This window comes from Pezoporus flaviventris, unplaced genomic scaffold (assembly GCF_033815535.1).
Source record: "Pezoporus flaviventris isolate CSIRO_AGI_PZ_B2104156 unplaced genomic scaffold, CSIRO_AGI_Pfla_v1 ptg000007l, whole genome shotgun sequence".
Classification (NCBI taxonomy): domain Eukaryota; kingdom Metazoa; phylum Chordata; class Aves; order Psittaciformes; family Psittacidae; genus Pezoporus; species Pezoporus flaviventris.
In genome coordinates, this window is record NW_026892555.1 from 13,875,016 (window position 1) to 13,901,387 (window position 26,372).

At 39.7% G+C, this 26,372-nt stretch overlaps 1 protein-coding gene across 1 annotated transcript; it reads left to right on the top strand.

Moving 5' to 3' along the window:
• The first annotated feature begins 278 nt into the window (after positions 1 to 278).
• RAD21 (RAD21 cohesin complex component) lies at positions 279 to 26,372 on the top strand. The gene is made up of 14 exons (XM_061447833.1): positions 279 to 365; positions 7,316 to 7,489; positions 9,271 to 9,400; positions 11,566 to 11,665; positions 12,615 to 12,721; positions 13,620 to 13,823; positions 14,405 to 14,530; positions 16,431 to 16,553; positions 17,791 to 18,014; positions 18,332 to 18,494; positions 18,871 to 19,022; positions 20,534 to 20,683; positions 21,920 to 22,003; positions 24,531 to 26,372. Exons 2-14 carry the CDS (start codon positions 7,346 to 7,348, stop codon positions 24,720 to 24,722), a joined length of 1,899 nt encoding a protein of 632 aa, XP_061303817.1. The 5' UTR covers positions 279 to 365; positions 7,316 to 7,345; the 3' UTR covers positions 24,723 to 26,372.

Consider the following 26,372-nt stretch of genomic DNA (forward strand, 5'->3'; position numbering starts at 1 on the left):
TCCATGGCAACCGCCCACACCAGCCACTTCCGCCCATGGCCACCAGAGCGAGGCCGCGCAGGCGCAGTATCCCCCTATCAGTGAACGGGTGTCGCTCATCCGGCCGCTCGTCATCCCGGCTATGCGCATGCGTAGTACCGGTGGCTAGGCGGTGACCCGCGGCATGGCGGGGTAAGGCGCAGGCGCAGCGCGGCGCGCGGAGGGGGGGGGGGCATTTTAACAGTAAACATCCTGTGATTTGAACGGCCGCTTTGGGCGGCAGGAAGGGACGCGGCCGCCATCTTGTTTGTTTGAGTGAGCGGCTCGGCTCCGCGCGGCGGAGCGCAGCGGTCACCGGGTCAGGCCTCGCCAGCCGCCGCACCAGGGTAAGGAGCGGCTCCGGCCGCGCTTGCTCCCGCCGGTCGCCCCGGCTCGTTGTCGCCGTCTAGAAGGGTCCTGGCAGGGGCCTGCAGCAGCCTGGCTGCTGGGGCGCTGCCGGCCTGCTCGGATTCGGCTGCCGGCCCCTTGCGGCCGTGCGCGGCCGCGCCGCCCTTTCGGCCGAGCCCTCTTGGAGGGGCGGGCGAGTGGCAGCAGACGGGGAGGGCCCGGGCCAGTCTGGAGCCCGGCTCTGGGGCTCCCCCAGAGGGCCCGGGTGGTTGTGGTGATCTTCCCGCGGTCAGGTGTAGTGAGGCACCGTCTGCGGCCGGGTAGAGCTTCGCGGGGGAGCACAGTGCGCCTCCAGGCAAGGCAGAGCGGGGTGTGCGCTGCGTGGTGGGGTGGCCTGAGAGCCTGGAGCGATCTCCCTGTTTCCCAGGGAAGAGCGAGTTCATGGGAGACGAGGGAGCAATGAGTTAGGATGCCATAGCCGGAATAATGTAACAGATCTTCGGCTGCGGGTTGGCAGAGGGGATGGTGTAGCTGCGGGGCTGCTGCAGACTGGGGAGGAGGAGAGGAGCGGGAGTTTCATCGGCCCGTGTTTCTGATGTAATTTAACTTCTCACTTGGATAAAGCACACTTAATGAATACTTCTGCAGCTCTCGCTAATAACATATAAACGGTTTTCTGGCACTCTGTTGGTCTGCAAATCAAAGCCCCCTTTAAAAATGCCTACCTCTTGAAGAAATAAGATCTTACTCTAGCAGTTTCTGTGGACACTCTTGATGTAAACCTGGCTATAATTTTCTGGCTATAATTTTAAAGATTTCTCTCTGATTCTGAATGAAAGGCTTCTGTTAAATACAAAGCAGTGTCATGTTTCTGTCAGTAACAAAGGAAGTTGGGGTCACTATGACTTACTGGCACTGTTTAAGTGAAAATAGCTTCCTGTTAAATTTCAACACATGCAAGAAAATATTGTAAATTTGGAGAAGTTATCATTTAGGCCCACATTGTGTGAACTTGTGCAATAACCATACACTTTCATTAATCTCTTCCTCGGTAAACCTTGTTACATCAACAATGATGAAACAGCAAAACATTAGTAGGGCCAGGCTTGCGTTTTATTTCATGAAGTTTCATTTGTAAATACTTGTCATTCTGTGAAACTTGGAAACACAAAGCCTTCTGACCTGAAGTAACTAGAGAGGAAGTGGGGGGGGGAAGGATAAAAGGCAGAACAAAAAGTTAGTGAGACCTACAATAAACTTAAATTACCACACAATTAAATCAGTTTTGTCTTGCTATCAGGGTCGCCGATACCATGGGATTTCCCAGAGAAATTAGAGTAGTTGCCTCAGTTAATACATGAGTTTCTTTGTTGCAAAATGTTAGAAAGTTGGTGTTTTTACGTTTGGGCTCTTTGGGTGAACAGTGCTGGAAAAGATGGAATAACATAATTCTATTCTCACATTCAACTTGCATACATTTAGAAAGTGTGTTAATGCATGGTTTCTGAAAGTGCATTAGTTTGACTTGGAGTTGCAGCAAATAGGCTAGGACAATCGAGATAGGGCCTAAAATGGAAGATTCTTTTCCACTGGATGAATGGGCATAGTGGATCTAAGGGCCAGGGCAGGACACCTGCTGAGGTTTAGATGTGAAATAGAGGTGGGAGGAGTGAACAGTGTTCACAGGGTTTAGTAATCTCAAGCTCTGGGCAATAATTCTGTGTGATCTGCCTTTTGAATTAGTAACTTTAATGGGGTGCTGGTTCTAGCAACTTGATTGTATAAGTGCATGGTATATCATAATGTAGAACAGTGAATGCAGTTCCTGTAAAGGGATGGTGCGCTTTGAGAAACCTGGTAGGGCAACCTCAGCCACAGGATTTCAGACAAAAGGTTGGTGGAAAAAAACAGATCTGGAGACAAATGGAGAATGCTGTATGTGTTTATCAAAGGTATGCCAGGTTGGACTACTTCACTTTCATCTTTTCAATAATTAATTTTGTTGACATAAGAAATAGAGGTGACTTGTCATCGAACTTCAGTAAAGCTGCAGGTGCCACAAAGAAATAGATGAAAATTCAGAAAAATGTGAATTAATAGAGAATTATTAAGGTGGTTGAAGGAACGGGATGAAATAAGGTGGTGGTGAAAACAGGCATTGAGCTAGGAGTAAGGAGTTACTGGCAGTTGTGAAAATGGGTTCTGTGATGAATTTTAGGTTTTTTTTCAGTGGCACCAGGTGCTCAGTATGCACATGGAACCTACTGGTGAGACAGCATTAATAAAAGCCCACACCACAAAAGCTTTAGACATGTAAGAAGGACTGTGAAGGATTAGGAGTTAAAATTTAAGAATTCTAAGTACAATTTCAGGGTCAGGGTAATCCTGCTGGACTTCTGAAGCTTGGCAGAGCCAACTTGGGCTGCTTCAGGTGCACAGGGTGAGCTCACTCTTCCCCACATGCCCCAGGGCTGGCTTGGCTTAGCAAAATAGAAACAGAGACAGCATAGGAAGAAAATGTGTGTAGGGAGGAACCAGGAGAGAAGAGAGACTGAAGGATGGCCTAAGAACAAATGAATTTAAATGACTGGCTGATTTTTACAGTGTAGTATGGAAGCTGTCTGCTGATCAGTGGATGAATGTGGCTCTGGAGTAGCCTGAGGAGCAGAAATAGGTGACAATAAAACAAGACTGAACTTGACCTGTGAACTGGCATGTGTATACATAGCAGAGTAAAAGGCAAGTGGATTTAATGGGCTAGAGTGAACCAGTCAAATAAAATTATGGTGAATGTTGTATCTGTTGTCTGCAATGTTATTGTCAACTGGTAGTTCATTAACCTTCTTTCTGCATGACTTGAAGGATGGTACTCAAGCTACGGGAGAGCTCTTTTTCAGAGCTCACATAGGTAAATAGCTGTTCTAAGGTGCAGAAGGATTTCAAGACTTAGTATTTGTGAACTGATGGTCAAGCTGAATTTCATGGGTAGCATCTACCCAGTTTTCTTGCTTCTTCCACAGGATCAATTACCAGATTCTCAGATGGGAGAATGAAACGGGCAGATTCTGGATCAGACCCCATGTACTGGCTGTGTTTTTATTAGTTTTGCTTTAAGTGCTCAGTTATTTTTTGTATAGAATTATTGCCTTTTTTACACTTCTTAGAAATAAACATATTAAAAATAAGATTATGCAGTCGTTAAAGACCAGTTTAGGCAGAGCAACCTGAGGGAAATTGTGGTACATGGAAGCAAATTTGAGGTTAATTAAAAACAAGGTTAAAGTCTTTTAAAAGCACAATTTGGCAAGATGAGGATTTGATCCCACCTGGTCCTGTATGAGTGCATACTGTTTTTGCCTCAGAGCAGTGCAAGCAAAACAGAAAAATTAGTGTGTTCTTAAAGCAAACTTTTAAGTTCCTGGTTCACATCCAGTCGGTTTAAAAAATTAAGAGTTCTATTTTACCTTACAAGCTTTTCAGAATCTATCAGCTACCCTTTTTCTTCTGAGGATTCTTACGAGTTGCTCTTGCAGCCAACGGCATATGTTCTACATGTCTGCATTAGCACTCTGCCACTCCAAAAAGCTTAGTTCCTTTAACATTCTTTCCAGCCTCAAATTATGCCAGAAAAATCTACTTCTTTTTTTATGCCACTGCATCAGCATACTGCCCTATGAATTAAAGATCAGACAAAAAGTCTGAAATAAAGAAAAGGTTTATCTGAAAAGAAAGACATAAATCTGGGGACAGTGAGAGCAGGCTTTGGAGCCATTGCCTTATCCTCTGAACAAGAGTGGCTCAGAACTGCAAAGGTGGGCTTTGTACCATTTATGGTACCCAGGTATTGCTATACAGAGCAGAGCATCCACTTGAATTTCCAAGTGTCAGAGGCTGATATTGTGACAGGAAATTAGTGCTTCATGGAATAGGGGTTGAATTTGTTAATAACAGTTCAGTTTAAAATACACTTTAAACTGTCTGTAGTCTGTCACTGTTTCTCTTCATGTGTTTTGCTGTGGCGGGGCTTAAATAATGTATGAAGAGAAACAGACAACCTCTGTCAGAATCTAATTATTTTGGGGTCTTACTCCCTCCAAAAGTTCAGACAGCCTGCACGTGTAGTATTATTTATTCATTAGTCTTCCAAGCAAGTTCTAGGTTTGATCTATAGTTCCTGTGCTGGGTAGTAGTCAAACCTGGGAAACATCACAAGCACAGGTGACCCCTTACTGTTCCTGTGCCTTCCCTTGATACCATGGTTTTCAGCTTCTAGTCTTTGATTCCTTTGGTAAGGAGACATATGTTTTGAAACCCATTCATGCATGGTAAGCCTCCTTATGGGGAGTACTTTGCCTTGGATTATCAATTCTTTATAAGACAGAGGTTAATAATGTGTCAAATAAAAAGCTGTAAAATCACTAGCCCTGCTGTGATCCTAACACCTATTTTTGAGGGGAACCTTGCTTTCTTTTAGATAGTCATTTGTCTTATGCTTGCATTAGCCTTGCTGTGTGGGATTTAAAGTGATAAGTTGTTTCTGAGTTGTCCAAATAGTATGTTTCATATGGGACAGTATATTCTCAGGGTTACAGTTAATTGTATGTTTGAAGGTTTGTGAATCCATGCTACATATTTTAGTGATTGTAAAACATTGCTGAATAATTGCCCCAAACTCCACGAATCAAAGTATGTTCTTCTGCTGCTGTTGTATTTAATGGAGTAATGCAAGTGTTTTTGTTAACTGTGTGTTTGTATTTTTCCCTGTTCGTCTTACTCAAGGGTAATTTACAGGCCTGCTGTTGCCAAAGCACTGCATGGTTGTAGTAGCAAGTTGAGCTATCAGAATGCTGTGCTGTAAAGTTATGTCTCGTGCATTTTCAGAGGCCTCAGTATTTTTGTGTATGCAAAGGGATTGTCTGCTGGCTTTTGGGACAGTGTGGTGTCTTTCAAAAAACATGGTGTGAGAAGAAGCACAATACCTTCCTTTAGATAACTTTTATTGACTAAGAAGTTTTCCAAATTGTTCTGTTGTGCTTCCTAGAAAACCTTTCTCATGGCCATCTCTGTGCAGTGTTGTCCTTGGCCTCCACACAGTCACAAAAAATAAAAGTGGCTTTTTAACTTTTTGTTAATCTGCAGCTTTGTTACTACTCAAAGGTATTGACTTCACCCCTAAGAGTAGTTTAAATCCTTTCTATCTTCTGAGTTAACTCAAGCTGAAGGTGAACATGGCCTTTATTTCCTTTAAGTCCTCTCCACTGTGTACGTTCTTGTTTGTGAACAGAATCAGTGTCCAGTCTGTCATTAAGACAGGTAAGCTTGATAGTTCTGCTGTCTGAAAACTGTTCTGTTTAATGCAGCTGAAATTCATAGCTTTCATCATCTTGCATGTTGAAGAATACCTAAGAATGGGTACAAGTATGGAGTATGGTATCACTGTAATCTTCCATATGCTTTATATTTCTTCAAATCCCACTTGTCAAAACAAAAACCACCACCACCCCAACCCTACCCCCCAAAATAATTGTAACTTTCAGAGAGGTTGAGCTCTGTTGTCCAGATATGAGATTGGCTTTGCTTCCACTAACAAATAGTGTCGCTGCTTCTCTTTCCCCTGTGTTTTTTTTTTTCTGGAAGTCACAATTGTGTTGCTCCTCTTTTTTTTTTTTTTTGAAGCGTACCCTATAAAGAACAACAGGTCTGCCCTACCTACTTTGAAACTTGTTTCTTCTACCTATAACTAAATTGGTATGGTTTAGGAATTAGCTTCTGGAGAATCTGTCTCTGGCTGTCGTGTTCACCAATGCTGTGTGTTTCCCTGTGTTCCCTATATAGTTGTGTTGGCTTGCATTTGGGAAACACTGCATCCTTTTTTTAATGGCTAGAAACTGGTGCTCCTTGCACTGTCTCTGCCCAGATTAAACTGCCCTGCTTTTACTGTTATGTTGCTGTGCTTCCTCTGACAGTTTTTCTGTAGGCATGGATGAGATGAAATGCAATAGTTGCATCTCTCCTGTTCTTTTCTTTTCCTTGGTTATGGATGTTGCTGAAGAAAAAGCTGTGGAGAATCTTCCACCTCTTTAAAGCAAACTTTGTTTTCTCAGCTTGTAGTTGAACTGAATCATATACTTACCTCATGCATGAATTCAGCATCTTCAGATCAGAAGACATCATGCTGCTCTGCTTTCCCATGGTTTGATATGTTGACATCTTACTAGTTGTAAGAAGGTAGTTCCTGCATAAATAGGTAAAAGGAAGCCTGTCCTTCTGGTGAAGGAGAAAGAGGAAAACTAAATCTTCAGAAGTTTGAGATAATGCAGTCAATTTTCTTCATTTTTTTTTTTATTCAAGTGTTGATAAAAATGTTAAGTGTTATTAGAAGGATTATGAAATGGAGAGAGCGTGTTCAGAAATGAAGATATAATTGTACTTTCCATAAGAAAATATAGTGAAATCCAAGAAGTTTAGAACTATGTATTTTATAACACTGAATGTTTTACTGAAACCATGTAGAATATATACTGGTGTAGTATATTAGTAGCTACTGAATTAAGAGTGGAAAGGATTGAAAGTGGAAAGTTGGAAACCGCTGTGGACTGAGAAGTGAGACATGTTTGTGTTGTATGAGTTTGGTGTCATTACCATGAAGTTTAATATATTAAAGTTTTGGGTTTTCCTTGCGGGATGGTAAAAATTTTTAAATTACGTAAATGGACGTTGGTTACTGTTCTTCCTGCTTTGTATTTCCTCTGCAATAAATATATATGCTATTGCATGGCTACCACTTGTAAGTATTGGCTTTTTAAATAGCTTGAACAAATAGTCTGACCATAATGAAAGAAAAGCAAACCTGTGCTTTTCCTGCTGAGGATAAGGGGGTGTTTATAGGGATGTTGCTCTTACAGATCTTCTACAAAAAAGAACAACAAAACTGCCTTTCTCTTTGCAGGTTTGCACTTTGTTTTAGACATCTGGGACCATGTTCTATGCCCACTTCGTCCTCAGCAAGCGTGGGCCGCTTGCCAAAATCTGGCTGGCAGCCCACTGGGATAAGAAGCTGACCAAAGCCCACGTTTTTGAATGTAATCTGGAGAGCAGCGTGGAGAGTATCATTTCACCCAAGGTACCTGTTTTACACTGATGTAATGTTATCTTGTAGTAACAAGCGATTATGTGTACAGGTGGTAGTTACTGTTTGGGTCACTGATACGAATAAAATTTGTCAAGTTGTTACTGTAAAGGGTGGAAAGGTCTGTTCAGATGTGAAATAATCCATTGACTCTCCGATTCTTAAGAGTATTTTCTTGTCAATTTTCTAATGCTGAAGTATGATGCAGTTAAGTTACCAAATGTTTTGCTTTATGTAAATAGGAGACTTGTATCTTGATGTACCATGTGTCATTTAGAAGCAAGTGTTTGGAAGAGGAAAGCCCAGGCTTTCTGACAAATAACTTTTAAAGGAATTTTGCTAAGACTCTTTCAGTACTGTTGTTACTGGGAGGTGTAGAAATAATATTTTAAGATAAGTTGTTTATGCTTGTTACTGAAGTTCAAAGCATTTTTCTGCTTAGCTGCAACAAAAAGATCTGAAGTATCATAGTAGCTTGTAATGTTACTGGTTACATGAGGGTAGTTTGACATGCAGTAAAAATACTATACTAGTGTAAAAGCTTTTGAACCTTTTTCTCTGGTTTTCTGGGAAGTGAATAGAGAGCAACAAAACTGAATATAAGACTTCTGGATGGCTCTTGGGATTTTCTTTTTTTTTTTTTTTCCGTCTTCATGAAATTTTCCATTGAAGAGCTAGGGGACTGATATGGTTGTGACTTTTGCCACTTGACAGGTGCCTAAATGTCTCGAAGGAACAGCAACTATTTGAAAAAGAAAACTTACTTTTATCTTTCGGTACAAACATGAAGTGTTTCTATAATGCTACTCTGGATTTTGAAGAACTGCAAAGCATAAGCAAGAACTATACAGTACAATCATAGAGATGCTCTTCTAGAGCAGTGATTTGCTTCAATGTCAACTCTGGAGGGATTTAGAAAGATTATGATAATGTTTTTGGCATCACAAGTGAGCTGCAGCATTCTTGCAGGAAAAGGAAAATAGCACGCTTTTGTACGTTTAACTCTGTGGAACACTTTAATTATCTGGAATGTTAGACACTGTATACAACACAGGTTTTGAATTTTTAGAGTTTGAGGTTAAACCCCTATGCCCTCTATGGCTTAATCATTCTAGGAGGCAATTTTCCATGTACCCTTCATCACAAGTCTCGTGCTCTTTCACACTAAAGTACTTTAGAATTGAGTCCTTCCCTGAAATCTTTTTAATCAGTTTTCTGTTCCCACAGCAGATACTTGATTACATAGTAAAGCAGTGAGTTTAAAGAGGAAAGAAACTAACTTGTTTTAATGTGGCGGTGCTTGTTTATGGATGCCCCACATCTTCCAATATTTTTCTCTGGTTTTCTCCTTAACTGCAGGACAGAAGATTGAGAGGTAACAGGTATCAGTTTTTAACCAAATTTTACTTGAATTGTAATTTATGACTGTCCTTTCCCCCACCCCCAATAAAAATAACAAAGATATCAGAAAAAGATACTGTAAAATGGGGTTTACTATGTCACTTTTTTTTTATTGTACTAGACAGAGCAGTGTTTGGGAATTCCTGGAGTGAGATGCTGTTAATTCATGGATGACCTGGCAAATATCAGTCAGTAATATATAGAGTATCATCTTGAACTGTCAACTTTGTATTCGTTCATTCTTTAGTTTTCTGCTGATTTTTACACTTGGTTTGGATATTTGATGTTACTTGTGCAAAACCAACTGAAATTTCATTACAGGGAAAAAAAAGTGAGGCCACATCTAATTCACTGGTTGTGCAATTTGTTTTTAGGTGAAGATGGCACTTCGAACCTCAGGACATCTCTTACTAGGCGTTGTTAGAATCTACCACAGGAAAGCAAAATATCTTCTTGCAGACTGTAATGAGGCTTTCATTAAGATTAAGATGGCTTTTCGTCCAGGTATCTGTCTTTAAGCACTCTCTTGAAAAGTAACATTGTTTATATAAAGATAAGTATTAAGAAGGTATACAATTCTGTCTTCCTGTCTCTGTAGAAGAATTGCATGCAGTTCTTTCTACATGATTAAAGAAGTTCTTCAGCGCAGTTTCAGTCCACTGTGTGACTGAGTTGTATGCTAAAAAACATCTTTTGTGTTCTGAAAGAAAACTTTAGTGCTGATTCACTAAATCTCAGTTATGATTTTGGCTGTTGTTGGTGTATAAATGGAAATATGCTGCATGGTTTTTACCTTCTGTCATGAGTCTGTAAAAGGTCAGTTGCATGCACTGAATAGAAGCACAGACAGCAGCTTGTTTCCATCAAGGGCGAAGAATGCCTAGCCATGAGTTACAGTAAGCTGGGTTTTTATTTTTACCTCCTTCATGTTTTAGTTTCTGGAAATAATGTGAACTGTATTGTGTGCAACAAAGATATTTTCCCTTTTGTATGTGCAGCACACAACTTCTCCTTTATATAGTTGCTTACTTTTAAGTTTTTTTCCATGAAGATGTGGAGCCATATTAATAACTGAAATGATTTTCCATACAACAGTTCATTACTTGGCTAACACGCAGTTGATAGTTTTCTTTCATTTTGGCCTGGGAAACTTTTTTCCAGCTGTGGCAGTGATGCTGCTGGATACTCACAGCTGCTGAATCGCATTCTACCTTTTTAAGTTTGTGAGTAACTTTTTCTTTAAAGGAAGACTTTTTTGGTTTTGGGTTTTGTTTTTTTCTTTTAAAGGCAGCTCTTGAAAGCCAGTGCCACAGTAAATTTGAGGAAAGTGAAGGTATATCATTCTTTTATCTTCGTTTCCCAGTTTCCATTTTGTGATTCAGGCATTGAACTTTATGTAGCTTTCAGTGGCAATTTGTTGACCGTTGCAGATTTTTTTGTTTACTATTGCATTTAAGTGCCCCAGGTGATCATATCATAAATTTGTCTAATTTCATAAAGTAATTTGTTTTCCCAGTTTTTCCACTCCTAACAGAGTGTGTGTAGAAGGTGAAGCACCTTAAAACAAGGCTAACAGAACATGGCATGCTGACCTGAAACAAGTTGAGGCACTTGTCTTTGTTCCCAGTTTATCAGCTTTGTGATTTAGACATTGTCTTCACCCTGTCTGCACTGAGAATCAATTACATGTTTTATTTTAAGCAGCCAACAGCTAAAAATATTGAATAGCCCTGAAAGGATGGACTAGGGTTTCTTCACTCCTAGCCAAGTTCCAGGATGAGTAAACTACAGACTCGTGCTTCTTCCTGGTCTCTCTAGACTGTGGCTCTTTGCTTGTTCATTGCAGAAGGAAACATGATGGGCAGAGTATTTCTGAAGTAGCTGTACCTCAGAGTTGCCTGTGTTATGTGGGTCAGAAGGCAGAAAGTAGATCTCAAATGTTCTTCAAGTTACAGAAGAAATTGAACCTTCATTTCCCATGCACTTTTAAGTGTCCTGACCTCTAAGCCTTTGAATAAAAGAGAGGCTCCAACTATTGGCGCTGTTCTTATGTGATGCCTAATCTGATAGTCATGCTCTCAGAATGCCCACTGAATAGTAGATTATACGTCTCAGGAGGGAAAGAAAAGGTATGTATGTGGTTTAGCTAATCCAGCTCTTCTAAATGCAGAAATCTAGGAGTTTGTGCAGCCCAGGTGCAGTCAGTACTGTGCTGGGACTTTCAGAGCTCATTGAACTGACTGAATCACAGCTTTAACCAAAACAGACTGCTGTGTTGTTGCTGCTTTACCCAAACCAATGGGACTAACTGGATCATCTAGATCTTCATGATAAACTGATTATGTAGCAGATTACCTGCATAGTGTTTTGATGATGCGCAATGCCTCTTTTGGCTGCACAGCTCTGCATTGGGCTACAGAAATGTTATCCAGTGATTTGAGGCTTCCAGGGTCATATGAAACAGGACAAGGGCTTGAGGGTATATATTCTGAATTTAGACTGAATCTCAATTCTAACATTACCTAAGGTTTCTTCATAGGTGTCTAGCATCAATTCAGTTCATCAGTTTAAAGACAAGAAACTCATGCAGAGAAAACAGTACTGAAGGCAGAGGGGGAAAATGCTGTCCTTTTAAGGAGTGGGAACTTACGTCTGAGTGTTCTCTGCAGGGGTTGTCGATTTGCCTGAGGAAAACAGAGAGGCTGCTTACAATGCTATTACCTTACCTGAGGAATTTCATGATTTTGACCAACCACTTCCGGATCTAGAGTAAGCTTGGGCTGCTTTTTTGTTTGGTTTTTCTTTTATTTCCATGCAAATGATGTCTGGTTTTAGTTAAGGAGAGCTTGGTTTTAAACAGCAAAAGCCTTGCCAAACTAAAGAAATCCAGTCTGTAGGTAACTTGTATCCTTAAGCCTTTTGCTACACCAAGGAAGTACACCATCATCTTTGCATTGATTTGAGGTTCATAGTAGCATGTAATTTTAACTGAAGCTAAAGCTGTCCATACAGAGGCTTTTAAGAAACTCAGATACGCATTGTTATTTCCTTCTTTCTCTGTGCAAGGCATCACATATATTCTCAGGTTAGACAAGATTAGTTTTATGGAGATGTCTGTAGTGGCACTTTCAATTCTTAAAACTTTTTAATACTGATTGGTGGCTTGTGAACATAGTAACAAGTGTACAACTTGAATTGTTTGTTACCCTTTTGGATTATTCATAATGGAATTTCTGGGATACAGTTTGCTTTACTCAATGTTCTGTCTGGTTTATATTTCAGATTAATTTGAAACCGCATAAAAATTCTGTGGTCTTCTAAGAAATGGACCTTAACACACCACAGAGTGTTAACTTGGCACTGCTACTAGATAGATTTATGATAAATTAATATACTAATAACTTTTGACATTTGAAGGGGGGGGGGGAGATATCTTTTCTTGCCTGTTAATTTGGCCTTTAAAACTGGTGACCCTGACATAGCAAGGGGTAAGGGAGGCTCCTGATACGTCTCCCAGAAGCTAATGCAATTTGGATGATAGGTTTTAATTGTGAATCGTCTGACTGGTTTAAGTAATGTTTTCTATTCTGTATCCACTATCAGGTTTTTCATTCATTGATTGAAGCGTGTAGTGTACTACTTAGAAGCTCATTTCACATTTCTCTAAGCAGGCTTTATCTGTTCTTCATTTTTAATAATTGGCTTCTCTTTGTTTAAGTGACATTGATGTGGCCCAACAGTTCAGTTTGAACCAGAGTAGAGTGGAAGAAATCACAATGAGAGAAGAAGTGGGCAACATCAGTATCCTCCAAGATAACGACTTTGGTAAAAATCTTGTGTAGTACTATGTGTTACTAAGCTGGTTTTGGTAACTGTAAAGTTACAGTTTTGCAATTGCAATGGATTCCCAACAAAACAGGTCCAAAATGTTGTGTTTCTGTACATTAATTTTTAGTTTGTTCATGTCAGTTTTTCCTCTTAATTTCAGCAAGCTTTTAGCTGCTTATGTAAAGCTGAAGAATCATAGCATCAACTATGTTGGAAAAGACCTATAAGATCATCAAGTCCAAATATAGTAAAGAGTATTCAGTCAAGTTGATTAGTGAAGTACTATGTCAATTACAATTTTCAAAATGTGCTGTGAATATGAAGTCAGCTGTTGCTTTAATCATAGGCATGTTTCCAATCAGAAACTGTTAGGAGATTTCTAAAGCTAAAGCAGTTATGGCCACTAGTTTACTTCTTTCAGTATCTTCTGAAGGACAGCATTCTAAGATCTGAATTAAAGCCTGAAGACAGTTGCACTTGAATATCTAATTTCCAGAGTATACAAATGTAATCCATAATTTAGTAATCTTTTTGAAAGTATGATCTAGGTATTGATGGTGGTATTGGCTTGCTCTCTATACATGAAGCCCAAACTCAAGGCATAAAGTACAACTTTTTTTTAATTCCTTGGAATTCTTTGGTTTCAGTGCAGCTAAATTTTAGTAGGATCTTGCTGAAATCAATTCACATAATAAAATTCTTTGAAGAGGAGATGGTTATTTTTATAATTGCTTGAACAGTATTTTCCCTGTGGTGTTGTTGGGCACTATTCCTTATATCTTGTCATTAACTTCAAGTAAGATAACTTGAAATGGTCTTGCATATGGGCCTTTGAGCTAGGTCTCTTCCATCTTGGTTCTTTAGTGTTTATATCAGTGAAATCGTATCCTTGCAGGTGACTTTGGGATGGATGATCGTGAGATGATGAGAGAAGGTAGTGCATTTGAGGATGACATGCTAGTGAGCACCAGTGCTTCCAATCTCCTACTGGAACCTGAACAGAGCACCAGTCACCTCAATGAGAAATCCAATCACCTGGAATATGAAGACCAATACAAAGATGATAATTTTGGAGAAGGAAATGATGGTGGAATATTGGGTATGTTTGAGAAATTTGTTTTTCCTCTGTTCTATCTTCTGCCTCAATAATTAGCTCTGAGGGGAAGCAGGGAGGGAGGGCGTTTCCTTTGTTGACAAGGTCCCTCTAAGTTGCGTCTTCAGGAGTGGGAATCTGTTTTGAGAGTGCTACTGTGATACAGTACACAGATGATGTGTAGCATGTTAAGTGTTGGCATATTTCAAATGAAGTAAAATTAAATCATCCTGAGTTTTTACCATTCTGTAACATTCTTTGGACAAAATATTGTACTCTTCTTGTTCTTTGACTCCTTCCAAGGGTTTAATTAATATGTTGAGAATTGTATCAAGTGCTTCTTTGTGAACTACTAAGAAACTAGTAAGATGCAAGTATGTGGAATGTGCATTGTAATAAAGGCTATCTGTAACCTCAAAATTTGAGCAGAAATGTGCCTTGAAAAAGAACTAATTGCTTTTATGTCAGCTTTGAAAGTATAGGTTTCTTTAACCTTTGCGTTATCTTTATCTGTGTTGTCATGAGTTTGTTTATACTTGTTTCATGAGTTTCTGGATGCAAAACCGATTGTTTCGTATGGTTTTCAGATGATAAACTTCTCAGTAATAATGATGGCGGTATTTTTGATGACCCACCTGCACTCTCAGAAAGTGGAGTGATGATGCCAGAGCAGCCTCCTCATGATGATATGGATGATGATGATAATGTATCAAGTGAGTATGAGCGAGGGCTAGGTCTAGAATTACTTGTTCTAAACAAATTTAATTGGGATCCTGATTCATAGAATAATAGAATAGGTATTCCTTAAAAAACACATTGAGCTCGAAGGTATGAAATGTGGTAAACCACTTTAAGGTGTGGAGGAGGGCATTGTCAGGATCCAATTGGAGAAAACCCCAGTGTTGGACCCTTTCTCATTTGTGATCCCAAGAGGGAAATTAAGATGCAAACAAGGTCAAGTATTGTAGTTGATCAGTTGGCTTGTTAAAAAAAGACAGTTATTATTAAAAAGGGAAATTACTGTAATAAAGGGCATAGCAGTAGGACAGATTGGGGAAAAAAGTAGAAAATGAGAAAATGAGGCAAGAATTTGGGATGCAGAGGGAGAGATGGTCACCATCATGGATCTAGTAGTGTCCCGGGGATCCACTGTCATCAGTGGTGGGAGTTCTTCAGGGTTTATAGTCAGTATCAGGGCAGTGTCCCCCAAGAGTCTGTAGTAGTCGTTGGAGGTGGGTGTTCTCGTGGAGTTTGTCCCCTTTAAGGCACCCTTGGAGGTGTCCTGATGGAGTTGCCCTCAGGGCGATGTCTTGTGGATGGTGTCCATAGTAGTCATCAGCGGAGAGTGTCCTCACAGAGGTGTCCTTTTGAAGTCATCTTCAGGGCAAAGGCTTTTTTTTTTTTTTTGTGATTACCTTTTCCCCCTTCTGTAGTGAGTTGGAGGGAGTACCTCTGTTCTCCATGTCAGGTATTTGTCATGGTTTAAGCCCAGCCAGTAACTTGGAACCATGCAGCCACTCACTCATTCCCCCCACTCCCAGAGGTATGGGGAGGAGAATTGAAAGAATGTAAATCCCACAGGTTGAGATAAGAACAGTCCAGTAACTAAGGTATAACATAAAACTACTACTGCTACCACCAATAATAATAATGCTAAAGGAACTAAAATAACAGTGGGAGAGAATACAATTGCTCGCTACTCACCTACTGATACCCAGCCGGACCCCAGCAGTGATCTGGGCCTTCCGGGTATCTCCCCACAGTTTATATACTAGGCATGACGTGCTGTGGTATGGAATACCCCTTTGGCTAGTTTGGGTCAGGTGTCCTATCTCTGCTTCCTCCTGGCTTCCCATGCTCCTCCTCACTGGCAGAGCGTGAGACTGAGAAAGTCCCTGATGGGAGTAAGCATTACTTAGCAATGACTGAAAACATCGGTGTTATCAGCACTTTTCTCAGGCTAAAGTAAAAAACACAGCACTGCACCAGCTACTAAGGAGAAAAATGACTGCTATAGCTGAACCCAGGACAGTATTAAACATTCCTGGTGGACCAGTTTCCCTGGTCTTGCAGCCAGCTCTTCAACTGCATGTGCCTGCAGCAAATCTGGGGGTAATGGGCAGCAGTTCCTCACACCTTGAGATAATGGAGTCTTATCTCAGCTCTTTCCTACTCATCCCTCAGGCAATGGATGAGTGGTGTCCCATTTCACCTCCTCACACCCTTTTCCCAGGCAGTGGATACTGGAGTCTTAACTTCTCCCACCCATCTCTGAGACAATGGAACGGTGGAATTCCATCTCAGCTTCTTATAGGAATCGGATCCATCTCTCACAGGCATGGGAAGGGTAGCACAGTTTCTTAATGTTTTGACATAGTGAAAGGTACTTGCTCTAGTTGGCAGTGGGTGGACCAGACAGCCCAGACTCAGTAGATCCAGTTGAGCTGTTACCAGCTATTCCTTAAAAGGAAAAATAGTTATTCCCTAAAAGCATGTTGAGCTCAAAAGTATGAAATGTGGTAAACCACTTTAAGGTGTGGAGGAGGGCATGGGAAGGGTAGCACAGTTTCTTAATGTTTTGACATAGTGCAAGATACTTGTTCTAATTGGCAGTGGGTGGACCAGACAGCCCAGACTCGGTAGATCCAGTTGAACCATTACCAACTATGACTGATCAGACAACACTTGTCCCCAATGAAGAGGAAGCTTTTGCTCTGGAGCCTATTGACATAACTGGTGAGTAAGCAATTTGTGGGTGTTCTACTTGGGTCATCAGAGACCACCTTAGTTTCATGGAGTGGAAATGAATGTCTAGCACTGCTGCTGACTCTAGTTCTCAGTTGAAAGAGAAAGCAGACCAAGTGCTGTATTTCTTCTATTCTATCCATAGCCTTCGGGCACTTTCCGCATAGGTACCTTACACTGATGGTCTAAGCTGATCCTAGTTTTTAGTTTCTGCAGTCAGTGTGTGCAGCAGCATGATACTGTAGCTTTTGGTAAACATGCTGCTTAAAATACAGTGCATTGGAATAGAACTTACCATGTCTTTAATTCTAATGCAGTATCTGTAGTGCAGCACAATTATGTTTGATGGCCAGGAGTGACTGTTTATACCAAGAATGAGAGCTCTTCTGGTGACTGATAGCTTTAATGAATTGATGATTTCTGGAGATGCATCTGTAGTTGATGTTCTTCTAAATAGTAAATTCCTTGTCTTTTTCTCTAATGCAAGACACTCTATTATTTTAACTGGTACTGTACTTGGATCATCAGAAACAGATCCCTGTTTTATTGAAAAAAAATTATAAAAGATTTGGAAAAAATGTAGTTTGTCCTGTGTTTTCAGACTGAACTCCAGGCCAGATTTACTGCTTGGCCAATTTAAAAGGCCCTAGCGCTGCCCTCTGGTGGCAAGCTAGCAGCAGAGGTCCTAGCTGATCAGCTGGGACCAGCAAAGACAGCGTTTGCCAGAGCTTCAGGGTCTGCTGCAGAGTGCCAGGCTGTAAGCAATTTGCAGTAAAGTCATTCTAGAGCAGGATGAGAGGTACAGGTAAGATAACCACCCACATTAACACTACCAAAGCACAGATAGGGCTTAGGGGAAAAATTTGGTGGCATTTTAACTCTTTGGTCAGAGGGGCCTTACATCTCAAGGGTTTGCTCCTGAAGATCACCAGCCTGACAAGCAAACCATGAGGGAGGGAGGCAGATGAGGACATTGAGGCTTAGGTAGATTTAGAAGAACTACATGTACACATGGAAGGGTTTGTAGGTTCTGGTACAGCATTCATAGTGTTTGACCCTTAACTAGGGCTTGCAGCTTTTCATTCCTTCTCACAAAGCTAACATTGCCTTAGATTCTTGAGGCAGCATTATACATGGGCAGATAACACCTATAGAGAACCTGCAGGATTATTGCACAGTGCTGTGTCCGTTTGAGTTAACCTTTATTACTCTCTAAAAATCTCAACAGTCAAGGAAACCAAAGCAAAGAGGAAGAGAAAGCTGATTGTGGACAGTGTGAAAGAACTGGATAGCAAGACTATTCGAGCCCAGTTAAGTGACTATTCTGACATTGTTACTACGTTGGACTTGGCACCTCCTACTAAGAAGCTGATGATGTGGAAAGAAACTGGTGGTGTTGAAAAGCTTTTCTCTCTGCCTGCTCAGCCTTTGTGGAATAACAGGCTACTGAAGGTAATGGCTTTGTGCAGGCTCATTTCTAAATGTACTATATTCAGGATTGTGCCTCATATATAATAAACATCAGCATATGAATAGCGATGTGATAGCAGTATTTATAATTTTAAAAAGTCATTAAAACAACTAAGATAACACTAGCGCTTAAAATAGTTATCAGTTACAGAAATAAATTACCTTTTTTGTTAAATGTTACTACTGTTGGAAAGGAGCATAAAGAATGGGAAAGGAAATGGCCCATAATCGCTTGTTTTGAAATGAAATTAAGTGACACTGAGAACTACAGTAGTGATTAACATCACCTTTCCCTGTAGCTCTTTACTCGTTGTCTTACACCCCTGGTACCAGAAGACCTAAGAAAGAGGAGGAAAGGTGGAGAAGCTGACAACCTTGATGAGTTCCTTAAAGACTTTGAAAACCCAGAGGTTCCCAGAGAGGAACAGCAACAACAGCAACAGCAGCAACGAGATGTCATTGGTTTGTGTCTTGTAAAAGATGCTCTGCTTTCTGTCAGAGCTTATTTTTGACTCTTCTGTTTGTGCTTTGTATTAAGTCACCAAAGATTATGAATGAAGCAAAGAGCTTTGTAATGGTTGTTTAGCTTGATACACAGCCTGTGACTTAAAATAGCCTGTTTTCCTAGAAGCACAAGACAATTAGAGTTTGATCCAGTAGGCTAAATGGATGTTGGATTGGGTTGTATGCACATCTGTACCAGTTCTGTTCACAATGGTGCCAAAGCTATTCAGGCTGTTAAAAGAGTGCTCAATTCTAAATCAATAGCAGGTTGGACTTAGCAATGTAATTTGAAGCTTTACAAAGTATCTAAAACTGGGTTTGTTCTGTAACATAGATGAACCTATTTTGGAAGAACCAAGTCGTTTGCAAGAATCAATGATGGAAGGCAGCCGAACCAACCTGGATGACTCTGTAATGCCACCACCACCACCTCAGACAGGTGTTAAGCGCAAACTACAGCAAGTAGAACCAGAGCCAGTGTTACCTGTGAGTAAGATTTTTTGATTTTATTTTCAATATAAGAATGAAAAGTGATACAGATTTGAGGCACTAGTTTTCTGCAGTGATGTGAATATGCTGGAGTAGTATCAGAATCTATGGCCCTGGGTAGTCTTTGTGGTGTTTTACCTAAATGCTTCAGTAAGATTTGCACTTAAAATGCAGGTAGGATAAAGAAATGGTGCTGTCTCCTCCAGAAAATAGCCTTTAAGGAGAAAGGTGTATGGCTTACAAAGCTATTAAGTTCTGTTTGGCAAGTGTGTATGAGCAGCTTTCACTGATGAAGAAAGAATTGTGTTAGCTGTACAGCTTCCTTTTAAAGATAGTCCTGATGTTCTACAATTAAGGGTTCGAAAGATAATTTTGATTTTTAGGAAAGATCTCCTAGTTGACTTATGAGTAGGCTTGGAAACTGGCTCAAATCTTTCTCTTCTGTAAAAGCTATGATACAGTATGAAAGATAACCATGTTTGTGAAGTGGGGGGAAATGGGCAAAATGAAAGGTGTATTTCTTTTCTGAATGCTTACTTGGTGAGAGCATTCCTGGTTTATGCTGTCTTGTGTGTGGTATTCTTTAACCCCACTTTCACAAGTTTCTTGGCGAACAGGTCATTTGCTGTAGAATGAGACTGTTGGATATTACATTATCTTACTAAAAAAAGTGGCAGGTGCTGCTCCTCTTGGCCATGTGATTGGATGAAATTGGCATTAACTGTACTTTGTGGTGCCATTGGTGTGTGTTGGGAATTCTTTGATCATGCCAACCAGATCAGGCCTCTAGCAGTAGCAATATATTCTACCTGTAGCAGTATCTGCTCTGTGTCTCTAAAAAGTTACTCTGAGGTATTTTAGAGTAGAAAGAGTGTAAAACAGTTTCCAGGTGTCATGGTAACTTTACTGGCAAACACTTAACTAAGCATAGATTCAGGGGGGAGAATAATTTTATTAAAACTGAATATATAAATCCTTTTAAACTGCTTTTCTGGATTTTCTTGGTAAAAATATCTTCTGAGGAATGAGACCCGATTACCAAAGTCACTCATGCGTTTTGAGAAATTTAACAAAGTACCTACATCTTAATTCCTTCATGCTTGTCTTGCAAAGACCATAATTTTGATAGCTTGAAGATACGTTGTTCCAGTGAGTTAAAATGTGTTTGTGTAGCACTACATCTGGTTACATGGGATTTTAAAGTTGCATGAGCTGATCCAAGAAATGAGATCAGTAGTTTGGGTGGTGGACTAAGTGAAGTTTATTGGAAAGCCTTTTTCCTTATAGTGGTGTCATAATTTTTGGTTTGAATAGAATGTAAAAGATTAAAAATACATCTGTGGACAGCAAAACAAATTGCTTTATGTGCTTCAAAACTGAAAAGTTCTGACAAATGGCTCAGATTTAGAGACTTGGGTTTTGTGAAAGTGGTTTATAGCATCAGCATCCTATTGTAAAAGCACTGATAAGTGATGCTGCTGGTTTAACTGTATTGTGTACTCTTAAAGCATCCACCATCACAACAGCTGGAAATACCACCTGTAGAAATGCCTCCAGAGGAGCCCCAAAACATCTGCCAGCTAATACCAGAGCTAGAACTTCTGCCAGAAAAAGAGAAGGAGAAGGAAAAGGAGAAAGAGGAGGAGGAAGAAGAGGAGGTAAGAAATCTTATCTGGAAAGGGTTTGTGTGTTCCTCAGCACTGATTGACTTTGGAATCATTAACTGGCATAAGAAATAAATCTTTAGTCCTTACTTGGGAAACTAAATCTACATTTCCAAAGGTTCTAAATATGGATTTAAAAATTATTCTGTGACCATTTTGTATTATTTATATTATTCTGTTTTATAAATTGCATATACATTCTTCTTTGAATTAGAGGGTTCTCCTATTCTCACATATGGTTAGATTAAACCACTGTATATATTTATGATGCCTTATATGGGAAGTTTTGACCTTAATTTTATGGTTCCATTTCAAATAATTGATGCCAGTTCATAGATGTAGATTTTTGTAAGAAAACCATTGATGTTCTAAAATGTGATAACTGAAGCTGTTTCTTAGCAACAATATTTAATATTCTGTGGATATCAAGCCAAACTTCATTGATTGCTTTCATTTTACACCCAAAATACATAATATTAAACTAGGTTTTGAACTGTTTTATTGTTGGAGAAGGAATGTATCTGGACATGTGAAGTTACCCTCTATAAGAAGTCACATATACAAAGAAATGTGAATTACATCAGTGAAGATGATTTCCCTAACAGCGTAAATAGCTGTTAGAGCATTTTCAGTTGGAAGTGATCTACAACAATCATCTAGTCCAACTGCCTGACACTTCAGGATGTTGCTTTTAAAATACATAACACATCTTCCGTAAACAAGTACTGTTTTGTGTAGGTGAGTGTTTCATAGGACATGGGGAGCTGAGTCATAACACCTGCTGGTCTTTGCAGCTTTTAGCAATAACCTGTTTTCTTTTCGGTAGTTCTGGTTCCAAAGTGAAATGTGAATATATCTATGTTTATTAATGTTTGCAATGTAAAAAGCACTGTTAGTACTGTGTTCAGTGCTAGCAATTCTAGATTGGAAGGAAGGGTTTCTTCTCATTCATCTGTCGTGACTGAACTTCTCTGTTTTACTAATTCTCAGCATAACATTTTGAGGTATAATCATCATGGTAGGCAACCTTGCTACGGTACATCAGCTTAGATCTGTCTTCCTCCATCCCACTTCCTGCCTCTCCTGGATGTATCCTGCAACTCAAATTGTCTAAACTTTCTGGCTTGATGAAAAGAAAAAGCTGCAGTGATACCTATATATCCTCTTTCATTGCATAGCTCGGTGGATGAAAGATTGTTTTGTAAATGCATGAATTTTGGCTACTTGCAGGAGGAAGATGGCACAGGGGGTGATCAGGATCAAGAAGAAAGGAGATGGAACAAGAGGACTCAACAAATGCTTCATGGACTTCAGGTACACATGATCATTTGCTTCTCTTAAAGTAGCCTTTGATGCTTCTGACCGTAGTAGGAAGGTTAAGAATGAGCTTTCTTTGCAGTAGATGTTACAGACTTAAAAATACCAGTTCTGTTGTTTTGGTTTTTTTTTTTTTTTGGGTGGGAGGGGTGGGGGATGCTTGTAATTGATTAAATCATACTATAATTGTCATTCTTTTTCCAAAGAACATTTGAAGTTCAGTTTTTTTCTTTAAGAGTTTTTCAACGTTTATGTCCTCACTTGGTGTGCAAGAAAGTGGAAATTCAGATTTTAAAATAATTGGGTTTGTGTTTTTAATGAAACCTTAGCACCTGTGACTTAGTGCTGTGTTACCCTGAGCAAACCCCAACAAGGTGTAGGGATAAAACCCTGTTACAGAATGTTTAGTCTCAGCTAGGCTAGTTTGAAAACTTCCATGCTACGATAAGCTGAATTTATAAAAACTATGGGAATCTGACCTTGGCTAAGGTGCAGTGTTACTTTTCAGCATGTGGCTTTGGTCTGTACAGACAGATAATCTTTGTAGGATGGATTCTTGCTTGCTTTTTTCTGATAACACCCCATATATACACTTATGTGCAAACTGCTGTCCATTTGCATCTAGGTTTCTGTGTGTGTACTTCATATATTCTTGGACTACCTTTGCCTTTCAGTCTAGTTTGTGGTTCCTACCCTTTGTTCCCTTAAACATTTTGGCAGCTCCTGAGATTCCACTGTCACTGAAGTGTTTCAGTTCTGTCTCAAAGCTGGTTTTGTTTTCCATCTTTGCTTTTTGGTGACATTGATAGGCTCTGTATCTGCTGATATAAGCTCATTGTCATTATTGTGTCTCTGAACTTCCAGTATAGTGAACTGGGTGCAGCAATGCTGCAGAGCTTTCAGTGTGATGAGATTAAGTAGTATTCTGTGTTCTATTAAGCTTCTCAAAAGTCTGATATAAACAAGCAGAAGCTTTACAGTTCTGGAAAATCTTACTAGAGTTGTATTGTAAGAATTACTCCTTACTTCACACAACAATAAAATTTTAATTTGAAACTCCTAAATAGCCCTTAGGACACCTAAGTAAAACTTAAATTAAGTACCTTCACAGTGTAAACTGATGTGATTTAAGTTCCTTTGCACGGCTGCATGAATTCTGCTAATAAGATTGTTTTAAACTGTGGTTGTGGCTTAACCCTGGTAATGGGCTCAGCCCCACATAGCCATTTGCTCACTCCTTCCTGTTGGAATGAGGGAGAGAATTACGGGGTAAAAGCAAGAAAATGTAGGTTGAGGTAAAGGTGGTTTAATAGGTAAAGTATCTGCAAGCAAGGCAAAACAAGGAATTCATTCATTGCTTCCCAACAGCAGGCAGACATCTAGCCATTTCCAAGAAAGTAGGGCTTCACTGCATGTAATGGTTACTTAAGAAGACAAATGCTGTAACCCCAAATGCGTGCACACATCCCTCTTGTTTTCCCCTGGCTATTACTGCAGAGCATGACTTCATGTGGTATGGAATATCCCTTTGGTCAGCTGGGGGCACCATGAGCTGCTGTGAGGAAAGTTAACTCTGTCCCAGCCCAAACCAGTACAACTGTTGCCTAAAAGCAGTTTTTCAAGTGTGCAGATGTTCAGTTGGTAATGTTGTGTAATGTTTTCCTCACCGAATGTTTCATCACAGTTTCTGAAAAGAGCTTTAGAATTCTCTTTGCACCATGTGTAGCTTTTTTCTTCTCTTCTTTCAATTCTCTTCAATATGCCCCAAAGAGCATTGCACTGGATGGCTGAAACATTAAGTCTGTAATGAGATTTGAAGTTAAAATCTGTTTAATATAAAGTAATTTGGTTTGGCCAGCCGAATATCTTTTCATCTAGTAGATATTCCAGAGCAGACAGTTCTGTTTTGAATTGAGGGCGTCAGTTGTTGTTCTTGCCAGCAAACAGATGTATTTTCCTGAATATTTAAATATGCTGGCCAAGACTTTGAAAAAAGTATAAGTGACTTTGGGTAATTCAGCTTCAGACAAACGGGCGAGCTTTAGAAATAAACAGGCTTTCACGTTGGGGAAAATGAGGCATTTTAAAGAGCCTGAGCTCTGGAAATCTTGTTTCAGACAACAGGTCATTATTATTATTTGTTTTGGAGTTTTTTTTTTATTTGAGAAATAAAACAGGATATATCCCCCCCCCCCCCCCCCCCCCGCAGTTCAAAAGTCTTTGTCCTGTAGTTAGAAAGGACTGGCTTAGCTCTTGGTGCAGAAGAAAAGCTAGTGCCATACTGCAGTTTTTCTGGAATAAGTTCAAGACTGATTTTTATTGGCACATCCTTGTGAAGCTGCCTTGGTTTCATTTAGGTAAGATCCATATAGAAGTTTCCATGTACATGTTGTGATGTCCCCATCCAATATCATGTCCTTCCCAGAGTCCTGGGGGTGACAACAACCAGAATCTTGCCAACAGGCATTCTTCTTTGTATGTAGTCCTTTATTTAACTTGTGGTATCGATGTTCATGTTTTTCAGAGAGCTCTTGCGAAGACTGGAGCGGAATCCATCAGTTTGCTCGAGCTGTGCAGAAATACAAATAGAAAACAAGCAGCTGCCAAATTCTACAGTTTCCTGGTACTTAAAAAGCAGCAAGCTATTGAGCTGACACAGGAGGAGCCTTACAGCGACATCATTGCAACACCTGGTCCCAGATTTCATATCATTTGAATGGTTAGATACAGCAGAGCTAGTGTTTCCTTTCACTAGTGCATACGTGTATTGCCCCATCTGTAGGGCCCAGAAGACCATTGCAGAGAATTTAGATTTCATTGTCTGTATAAAGTCCTTGGTTTTTCTTTTTGGGTTATTTTGGTTTTTTGTATTTTAAATCTACCACTTAAATTTTTAGTGAAACTGCTGGGGTGGGTGGCTTGAGTTCCAACTGCAGAAACCAGATGGCTCAAGGACCCAGATGAAGATTGTTTAACAGCTTGGAGCAGATGTGTGCAATATTGGTGCATGTAATGTTGAGTATCAATGAAAATGTCTTACAATAATTTGACTAGCTGATTCAGTAGTGATATTTTTAACCTATACAAGTAAACCAGAATGGCCAGCCTCTTGTCTGATTAAAAACTTTGCCAAACTCGTCTAAAATGTTCGGTCTGCTTCTCATAGTAGTGGGTTTTTCCACCCTTCTCTAGATCTTTGTGCATACCATGGGTCTCTCAAAGCTGCCAATATGAAAGGTAGTGCCTGATCCGTCAGCTTGCGTTCTCACTGCATTTTTGCAGTCAGATTTTTTTGTAGCCCTTAATGCTAAAGGGAAACAAGTGTCTGTGGAAAGCCCTTCCTCTGTGTGATCCTGTTGCATGCACAGAAGGACAGAACACGTGGCAAGCATTTTAGATGGAACATTCCCTTTCACTTGTCACCTCATGATGGTCCACTACTGATAATGGCTGATTACTGTTAATAAGCATCATGTGAAAACTCTGTAGTAATTTCATTTTCATTTTGAAGCCTCAAAATGCTTTAGGTTTGTTAGAGGTGTATATAAACTCCAGACTTTTTAAAACAGACTTCTAGATTGTAAATTATCTGATTTTTATTAAGCAGGCATATGAAGACATGATTAAGAGAAGTAGAACAGTTTGCCTTTGTAGAAAGGCTAAATTCAGATGCTGCCTGTACTGAAAGGGCAACAAACTTGAATATACAGTACAAACAGGCACAGTTCCACTTAATTGTGTAGGGTGTTAATGGCTCTTTGGATATATTTATGGTTTTAGTATCAGTTCTTCCAATAATGCGCACTCCTGTGTTCAAAACATTTTATCAGTTTGGCAAAAGAAGTCCCACTTGATTTTGCTTGCAGAGAATGAAGCTTTACTGCTAGACCAGGTAGCACCAGAAATATATGTGAATATAATACTGATAATGGAAACCTGTCTTAACTTTTCTTAGGGCAAAATTATTCACACTGAAGGTTCTGGTTTTAATGTTGGCACTTTTGTGAAATAATTTTGGGACTCTTGAAAATTCAGTGTATCCTCAACTGTAAAATTATGTGAATGTTTAAAAAAAAAAAGAAGCTGAGACTACATGATGACCATGTTTTAATAATCCTTGAAAAAGTTAATTGTATAAAGTTACTGCAGCTTTATTTTCAACATGATGTGCCTGTAAAACCATGGTTTTCCCCTTTGTAAAAAGAGACATTGTAGATAACTTGAATGTTTAATTATAGAAAAGGTCATTAGTTTCTTGTTACACATTTTTAGTCTGGTTTTGTTGCTTTTCAGGGTTGATATTCTTGGAAATAGTTGATGCTGTTATGTATAACTTTTCTAATAAAAGTTGTGTTATAAGCTGTTA

Excerpts from the sequence above, each read along its gene's own strand:
- RAD21 (XM_061447833.1), top strand. The coding sequence starts at position 7,346 with ATGTTCTATGCCCACTTCGTCCTCAGCAAGCGTGGGCCGCTTGCCAAA. Across the intron at positions 13,824-14,404 it reads AAATGATGGTGGAATATTGG|ATGATAAACTTCTCAGTAAT; the intron begins GTATGTTTGAGA and ends TATGGTTTTCAG. Across the intron at positions 22,004-24,530 it reads AAATGCTTCATGGACTTCAG|AGAGCTCTTGCGAAGACTGG; the intron begins GTACACATGATC and ends CATGTTTTTCAG.